Source organism: Macrobrachium rosenbergii, chromosome 11 (genome assembly GCF_040412425.1).
Source record: "Macrobrachium rosenbergii isolate ZJJX-2024 chromosome 11, ASM4041242v1, whole genome shotgun sequence".
Lineage (NCBI taxonomy): Eukaryota > Metazoa > Arthropoda > Malacostraca > Decapoda > Palaemonidae > Macrobrachium > Macrobrachium rosenbergii.
Genome location: NC_089751.1, coordinates 5,139,533 through 5,148,548, shown reverse-complemented (window position 1 = coordinate 5,148,548; position 9,016 = coordinate 5,139,533). Strand labels below are relative to the sequence as shown.

At 38.4% G+C, this 9,016-nt stretch overlaps 1 protein-coding gene across 2 annotated transcripts; it reads right to left on the bottom strand.

Annotated features, from left to right (window-relative positions):
• Nucleotides 1-1,611: 1,611 nt before the first annotated feature.
• LOC136843547 (interleukin-1 receptor-associated kinase 1-binding protein 1 homolog) lies at nucleotides 1,612-8,247 on the bottom strand. Of its 2 annotated transcripts, XM_067112077.1 has the most exons (5): nucleotides 7,589-8,247; nucleotides 7,132-7,332; nucleotides 5,666-5,842; nucleotides 4,583-4,757; nucleotides 1,612-2,191 (listed from the first exon to the last, which is right to left on the bottom strand). In XM_067112077.1, exons 2-5 carry the CDS (start codon nucleotides 7,279-7,281, stop codon nucleotides 2,052-2,054), a joined length of 642 nt encoding a protein of 213 aa, XP_066968178.1. In that variant the 5' UTR covers nucleotides 7,282-7,332; nucleotides 7,589-8,247; the 3' UTR covers nucleotides 1,612-2,051. The 2 variants fall into 2 exon arrangements, with proteins under 2 accessions (XP_066968178.1, XP_066968177.1); XM_067112076.1 differs by having other exon boundaries at nucleotides 1,613-2,191; nucleotides 7,132-8,247.
• Nucleotides 8,248-9,016: the final 769 nt, after the last annotated feature.

Sequence of the window (9,016 nt, the reverse complement as noted above, 5' to 3'; positions counted from 1 at the left end):
GTTATTGACTGTAACTCCCAAATAATTTATTCCTTAGCTATTCCTATTCAGTTAATGAAATACGTTCCATCTGTCTTGTGGTAGATTTTAGAATTATCGGTAGCTATTTCTTTCTGGCAACCTGCCGGGTATGTGGAGTGGCAACTGGCAACCTTAATTGGGTAGTTAACGGGTCGACACCGTGAGTCGGTCTGTCACTGTCAGAATTTTGGATTTGTAAGGTTAGGTAGGTTAAGAGCGCACTGTCAGGGCATTGTGTCACTTCTCTAATTAATTGTGAAGTTAGTTGTTTGGCCGTTCTTCCATCGTAATAAGGTAAGAGTTCACAAGCTAGCTATGTATTATTATTATGGCGCCCAAGGTAACATGTGAAATGCTGAAACCTTTTACCAGTGAGGAAGATGTAGCGTGGCTGAAGAAAGTTCAATTGGTAGCCAAGCTGCAGAGAATTTCGGACATAGCAAGTTTGTTGCCTTTATATTTAGAGGGCCTTGGCATTGTGTTTAGTGTTAACTGATACAGAGCAGTCTGATGCTGACGCTAAATTATCACGAAAGAGGTGAACGTGTAGACGTATTTGCTAATGAGCTGAGAAGGTTTAGCTGGTTGCTCAGGTACTAGCTTGGAAAAGTTGGTTGTTTCATCGTTTGTTAGTGATTTTCCTGTTAAAATATCTTGTGAATTACAATAGAGTGATGGTGTTCTTGATATGAATACGAGTGATATCTTATCAAGGGCAAGAGTACTAACAGCAAGTAAGGGTGGGGCTGTAGCTGCAGCAGTAAGACCTTGTGGCCAGGCCACTGTTAACATGAGAATCGTGAGCAGGACAATAGTTGTTCATTTAAAGGATTTTGCTTCAGTTGTGGAGGGCCATATTTGGTGAAATATTGCAACAACGGACGTAAAGAAATTATATGTTATAGATGTGGTAAGCCTGGACATACAGGAAAACAAGCGTCGGGTGACTGGTCCGCCAGCAGTCACCCAACTAGAGGCCTAAGAGTATAACGCATTCGCTACCAATTGTTGATGTTGAAGTGGACTGCACTGGTTGATACTGGGTGTTCAGTAACTGTTGCAAGTTCAAATGTTGTTGGACACTGTACAGGGATGAGTTACATGGTGGTTGAAAAGTGAAAGATATTTCTTAATATTAGCTCCGCGCCTGTTTTTACCCTGGAAACTGTTTTTTCTACACTTTTAGGGCTGCTGATAATGGAAGTGACCAACTGTTATTTGCCCCCTAACTCTACTCAACAGTAAAGGGGGACCGTGGGAATTCGGGGTTTTGGGTGGGGGAGAACACAGAAATGGAGCGGACATGTTTTTCATTGTGGAAGCGTCCCCTGGAGGAGGAAAACTCCAGGGAGCCATCCGCAGGTGGGGGGTGGGGAGCGGCTGAAAGGGACGGGGAAAGTTCCTCAAGTGCCCCAACAGCGGGGGGAAGTGAGGAATGGCGCAAGGGGGGGGGTGGGAGGTGGAATGCACAAACGCAGATCATGTTGGGAACAAAAGTGGGTAGCAACGAAACAGTGGGAGGGGGACAAAGACACGTGACCGACAAAAATAAAACACCACCTCCTTTACCAGTAGGGTTTAATAAAATAATCTGGAAAAAACACAATCTGGTACACTAAGAGAAGAAGTCCCAATAAACTTACCTAAGGGAAGGGAGTACATTAATTCAAGGTACCCTGAACACAGTAAAGAGTTAAAGCCAATGTTTCATCAGGTTATCATTGTGCTACAATTAAAACAACTTAGTAATATATTTTTTGTCCTAATGTTTATTGTTTTTATTCATGGTCTTTGGAGAATTACAAGTGAAAAGTAATGCTTCAATAAGTCAAATTTCATGAAGCTCCCTTTAAAGGAACTTGAAGTCCCTTTTGCTCTCTTCCCAGCCATTTTCTTGAAGCTTGTTTTCTCTTTATTTTTCAAGTGCTCGAACTTTGCCCAAAGAATTGTTCCTTTTGGCATCTGTGATCACAGTGGGGTGCCAAAACAGTGATTTCTGAATGATGCAGAAACATAACGCTCCTTCATGATCAGGATTTCTTCTTCTTTGGCGCACCATATGCCAGAAGGGAAAATCTAGCTCGAAGCGTTGCACATACTATAATAGGAGTGTGAACATGAGTTTCCTGTTGCCTTAAAGCTGTGTCAACAACCCAAGATTCCCGTTTATCTGAAAGGAATAAGTAAAGGTCATAGATTGATAGAAATATACTGATGCGCAGTGTCACTGCTTTAAAAAAAAAAAAAATTTAAGGCTTCGTTAACCCAGCTATAAGAAAATATACTTTTTTTGCCAAAAAGTATGAGTATTTTACCATGGAAACAAATTAAAATAGTTTAATGAATAATTTGCAAAGGAACAAGAGTCACAAAGGAAACAGGACTGCATTCTGCCATAAAACATTTTGAAAAACTGCTCTTCGATGGTTGGCAATGCTGCACAACTTAAGGAAATTTTGGTAACACTGCTTACACCCATAAAGACTGAGAAAGGATTTGGGGGTTGGGGGAGGCAAGAAAAAGTTTCCAAGGTGGGAGGGGGGGTTGGAAGCCAGGGTGCCATGGGAGGTGAGTGACAGTAAGGCTGTTTACAGGAAGAATCTCCCAGAGAAAGGGTTGTTTTGGAAGGTGGGTGGCCAGGGTTTCCCTACCTGGGAGGGGGATGGGGATGCAGTGTGGAGAGGAGTAGGCAGGCGATTGTCTTCATTAGAACTTGTTTTGTTCATGTTTTATACGTTTATGCTTTTCCACATTTTATTAAAGGATCTGTATTGTAACTAATAATGAAATACATCGAGCACAAAGCAAGAAAAAAGAAGAGATACAGTAAAGGGGGGGAGAGAGCAACAACTGAAGTATCGCATACATTAAAGCCTATAACAAACCCACTCGTTCCTTCTTTAAAATTTTTGTTCATGCAATTCTCATTTTTATTTGTACTGCATTTTCTAATTTTTTTTATTTTTATGAGTCTTGTCATAATTATAAGTTAAGTATATCTTAGTTTAACCAGACCACTGAGCTGATTAACAGCTCTAGCTGCATTAAAGATGAAACCCCATCAAATTTACAACCCAAAAGCCAACTTACAAGAGGGCATGATGGGCTTCCAGGGGTTCAAACTTGTGACTGGAGGCAACAATGCTCCTGAGGAGGGTGTACGAGAGTGGCTGGATGACAGATGTGGCGACCCTGGCTATCAACTTCTCTTCAACAGAGAGATAGCTGCTGTAGTTGCTGTTGGTGACAAGGAAGTGCTTAAAGACGATAATGACGATGAGGCTGTTTCCCTACAAGTGTCTTTGTACACGTATATGTGCATGGTCTTCAATATGGTTATCATAGACTCCAGCAACTTCCATGGCGCCTTGAACTTGGCTGTACAAATGTGCACGTTTCAGTGGAATGTCATTGCAAAGTAGAATTGCTGTACGTATCATTAAAGTACCCTCGACTGCTGCTTCAAATCCCATCCTTTTCTTTGGTAATTCATCATTCAGCTTGGAATCACAGGCAAGCACATCTGCAGCCTTCTTGATATGCGAGGCTCCTTCAGCCAAGAATCTGATGTGTTGTTGCCCCACATCGATGACCCTGACCCTCTAGACACCTCTGCACCTCCTCCAGCCACTTCACCTCTTAATGTCTCCCGGGAGTCACAGGAGGCTGAAGAAGATAATGATGCCAGTCTCGATGACAGTCGATATGAGGCAGGGGAGGAGGTGGAGGAGGACTTGTAAACCTCACAAGTTTTTTAAAAAAAAGTCCATTATAAGCACCAAGGGAGTGCACACAGGTAAGTGACAGAGAAAAGTATTTTTATACTTGTAGGTTTGTTTGTGTGTGTGTGTGTGTACGATGTAGTTTAAAGAGTTTTTTGGCAAAATGAAGAAAAAATTGTTTGTGTAACCTACCGTATTGTTTTGCGTACAAGAGAAAAAAAGGGTTTACTTTCTTTTAAGTGTATTTATACAATATATGTTGTTACAAATACGGGAAAATAAGGTAGATCATTGGTACAGAGTTGCAGTTTTACATCTGTAGAGTTCTGCTACTTGCCCTTATCTAGATTTCGCCCTTATCCGACAGGGCCTTGGCTCTATTAATCTGGATTATCGAGAGATTGCTTTTTTAGAATAATATTACATCTTTACAGTCATATCATGTTCAAACTTCAGATTAGTTCCATAATATCTGGGTTACCGGGACAATTATCACAAAAAGAATGGCAAAAGTTTCAATTTAGATATGAAATTTTCAAAATCAAACTGTGGCAACAATTTAGAAATTCAAGTTATTCAGCCAAATCCATTTACGTTATCTGGGGTAAGCCCTGGAACGACGAAAGTAATAAGTATCGCCAAATCCAGAATCACAGAATCAACATAAGACTAATATGTTAATTTACATCGTGCTTGAATGCCTTTCTCTTTGAAGGTTTTCTGGAAAAAAAAGTAGTAATAAGAAAAATATTAACAAGTTCCTTTACAGCAATGCTTATTCAGTACTTGAAGTAGATGCCCCTGAGGTGGAGATTTCAACCGAGGTTCAAGGTACTTACCGTGAGTAGTGGCAACTTGAGTACAAGCCTCTTCAACTATTTCCAGACATGGCCCAAGTACTGAACCAACAGCTTCAGCCATGTCAGCAGCCCTTAGCTTTGCTTCTTCTGCTGCTCTTTTCCCTGCTTTTATCCTGCTTTCTGATAGAGACTCGCACGAATGTAGGTATCCCATCTAAGAAAGGTAAAAATGTTTAGTTATTGTGATTACAACTGTTATGCTACTAATAAAACTTCATGTAAAAACGTAACAATTACATGAACTTTGTTTACAGCCGAGTTTAAATGCAGTGATTTTTCTCTGATAAAGCTAAAGTTTTCGTCTCATTTTTGCTTTAAAGATGTTCGCTTATAAAACAGGAAATATCAAGACAAATGGGAAAGGTAAAGAATATATACTTCTTGATGCGTCACCACCAAAGACGCAATGAAGAAATGCTAGAGTTAGTCAAAAGTAAATACAAATAGAACTTTGCATTAGCAGATTAAGTGGAACAACTGGTTGGTGGAAATAAGTGACAATAGAAGAAATGATCTGTGAATGATAGGCAGCGTACTGAAAGAGGTAACCCTGGGAAGAAATGAGAGCAGTAACCTCAAATACAGAACGAGAATGGTAATCGAGGAAGATGGTCATTAGAAAATAGAGCGGAGGACTGAGGGTATCAGTGATAGTGGCCTATTTGAGAATGAGACGATAGCTAGACATGATGATCATCAGTATATCTGTAGTAGATGTATAAATGTATTTTATACTGTAGTCGAGCAAGAGTGGGTAAATAATTAGTTGTGATTTAAAGTAACAATAATTTTCTTGCATGAAAAGTTTGCTGATGCAATTTTGCCACTTCTGTTTACAAATATTCCCGCCAGTCTTTATAATAAAAGTGACCAACCCCCGTTCAAATATAAGTCTATGCTTTTATTTTGCCGTAGTTTCCAGTTTTACTTGTTTATTTTTTGTTACTAATGGCTAGATTTCATCTGTCTGACCTAAAATAGAATTTATGATATGACATCTTAGGGTAGCATAAGCTTAAACAAACAATTATGGGATTTTACACATCACAAAATTTTTCTTACCTTCTGGATGCTTACAGTACTGCCAAGCTTTTCCAGCAATAGACTGATGACCTCAGTGGCTTCACGAATAGGAAGTGTAGCTGAAACTGTAACAATCAGTTCCTTGAGGTCGCCATCTTTCTCTCTTATCTCTTCCATCTCAGTTATGTCACTCTCTCTTGTTTTATGATTTAACAACTGCAAAAAGAAAAAAAAGTCTCAAGCATGTTTGAATTCAAAACAGGATCCTGCAGTTATTCACGAGTCATGAAATTGATGTTGTAGCCTTAAAAGAATGGTTTGATTCTGTCAGAAATGGAGGAGTTAATTTGTCTCACTCCATAAAGCACTAAGGGTATAAACCTGTAAGATAATTGTTCATTAAGCAGTACTTTGGCCTGTCACTTTAGTTGTGTGATTTGAACCGCGAATAGCCACTAATTAATCTTTTGCTAGAACTTACCGCAAATGAAGTCAGTTACTGTTTCCGTTGTAATCTTTTATGTCACAAAAATTCCAGTTTTTGATTGTTCCGTTTTGTAAGGCACATTATCCCATGTCAAATATTTCTTTCCACATCACCAGACAAAGGTAGCGTTTTTGCAGTGTCGGTGCAAACTAAAGAGGTAGCATTGCGAAATGTTTTTGTCAATAAATAAATTAATAAAAATAATACTTAAATCACATGGCTAGCCAATTGAGGCCCCAACTGCTTGAGATCAGGAGCTAATATTCGGCCACTTCCTCAGTGTCAGATTCTTGAGACACGTAGAAGTATTGTTTTGATCGAGTTATGATGTAAACTCTTAACACACTAGAAATGGCCGGACTATGACTGATGACTACTTTTTTTTTAATAGTACACTACAGTATGTGCGCCAGTACTTGGGTTCTCTCGTCGTTCTGCTGTTTAAATATTTTCTGACAAATATCTGAGAAAAAGAATATAGGCTAAGCCAAGATAATGGCAAAATTCTCACTAAGACAAACATTAACATACAAGCATGCAGAAAATGAACCTATAATTATAGTTTATGGTGAGAGTAAATGACGGGATCGATGCCATAGTTTTCAATTTTTACTTATTTTTTGTATACATTGCTGAACACGAGCACATGGTAACTCATTTTCAGTATCCGAATGGCTTATCTTAAAAAACATAGGCATAGTCTTGCCTTCAGATTATACGTCGTTAGGGTCACGACTCGGTCAACTTGGCGTTGTCCGTGACGCCCAGTGAATTTCATTTTATTAACTGCTAGTCATAAATTTTCATACTGAGCATACATTCTTAAGGAACAAGTCAAATAAATCATAAGATTGTAAGGCAACTTTCCATATGACAGACTGGATATTATATATAGTCTTTAGTTAGACTGGATACTATGTAGTTTTTAGTTAAAACGGGAGACACTTTTGGTACTGGCCACTGCAAACTTACAAAGACCTCGCTTCATTTAAACTTGAAATACTTTAAAATATCTCACCGTGTGATACACGTACGGTTTCCGTTTCTCCACGGAGGCACGACAGAGTTCCAGTGTTTCTTTTTGAGAAGTGATGCGCAGCTCCAAAAGGGCTATGGTCGGTTTGACCACGACCTCTCCTATTCCGATGACTTCTACAATTTCACTCATTGCAAGGAGACTGGCAGAACTCGCTACTTTGTCTTGTCTCGTCTACGGGCTCTGTTTTGGATTTCGCGGAGGTTACGTTATCATCCGTACACGTTTCTTTGAAATGTATAATCAAGTGAAAGCATTTTTTTCAGTAAGACTAAATCTCTCGTAAAGCTAAGAAAATTTGATAATAAAAGATGATCACTGTTGAAAAGAATAACTAAGTAGAGATTCTGAAATATATTTTATAGTTTTATAGGTACGGAAGAACCACAAATGAATGAATGAATGATTTTAGGTAACAATGACGATTAGTTTTACTTACAAGGAAAACAGATTAATGAACGAGTTAGATTTTGTATTTGTGAGTTCATTTTTGTATTGGATCTGAAGGAAGCGCGCTGAGAATCATTTCTTATTTTTAGGAAATATGGATACCAATTGAGCAATAATTACTTCCTTTAAATACTCACGAGAGTAAGAGAATTGGCAGTTGTTAGTGCCTAAAAAGAAAGATGTTTAATATATAATTAACAATTTGACCGCAATTATGTAATAAATGAACCTAAGTATAATACGATGCGGTACCTTTTCCGCAAAACGTTTTGATTTTGGGTTCAAAATGAAATATCTACACGAACATGCTAATCGCCAAACGAGATAAATTTTAAATTCAGAATTGACATCGGAAATGTTAGTGGCTTTCCCAGGCAAACTAGTTTTTCATGGTAACTTGTTTATCTCTGCCCTGTGGCAGAAAACGTTTTAGCAGACACTGCCGTAGTATGGAAAAAAAAAACGTTTTAGCAGTAGCACCAAAAAATGCACTATCCACAGTCTAACTGATACACAGTACACTTTAGTTTTCGAGTTCCCACTGTGCACGAACAACGTTTACACACGAGAAGAAAAAGTCCTTTCCCATCAGATGGTGATAAGATCTTGGCAACACGAACTGAAGAAAGCAGGGCTCATTCGTGGAAGACAAACCAACAACTAGCGTAGGTTTGTTTAACTTGTTGCCATGGTAACTTGCTGGTGAGTTGCCGGATGTTCCTTGTTCGTGGCTTTGTTGGACTTCAGTAGCATTTGCCTATGAATCATCGTTTTGTTCTTTCCGTCATCGATACATAAATTAAATTATATGTCAGCTCTCAGATGCGAAGCTGGTCAATAATGATGAGACGAAAACTTAATATTTGCAAAACTAACAGAATTCGCAGTTTCTCTCACTAAATATATTCAAACGTAATCATACGCGTTATATATATATATATATATATATATATATATATATATATATATATATATATATATATATATATATATATATATATATATATATATATATATAATGTGTGTGTCATAAAGACAGGTATTTCTAAAGCGACTTGCTGTATGTGTGTTCATGCCTAGTCTTCCGCGAGTTTGTTTTTGAACTGCTTAACTAGTTAAATGATGTCGTTCCTCGGCCTATAATTGTTAAGCAAAGTGAAATTGCTCCCCAGACAAAACAAAGAATTGCCACAGAAAGGAAACGGGGGACTTTTAAACACAGGATAAACTGGTGTTTTTCCTCGTCCGAACTAAGCCACGGACGTGTATATTCTATTTTGAGAAATGTCAGTTTTCCTCCTCGTTGGAGAGGGAGCGCTGCTGTAGGATAACCATCCTATTCAAAACGGTGAATGTAGTAAATCTGTTATTATTTCATGTGATATAAGTGACAGTTTGGATAAAGAAGTGAGTGTCA

Excerpts from the sequence above, each read along its gene's own strand:
- LOC136843547 (XM_067112077.1), bottom strand. The coding sequence starts at position 7,281 with ATGAGTGAAATTGTAGAAGTCATCGGAATAGGAGAGGTCGTGGTCAAA. Across the intron at positions 5,843-7,131 it reads AACCGTACGTGTATCACACG|TTGTTAAATCATAAAACAAG; the intron begins GTGAGATATTTT and ends TTCTTTTTGCAG. Across the intron at positions 4,758-5,665 it reads GTACTGTAAGCATCCAGAAG|ATGGGATACCTACATTCGTG; the intron begins GTAAGAAAAATT and ends TACCTTTCTTAG.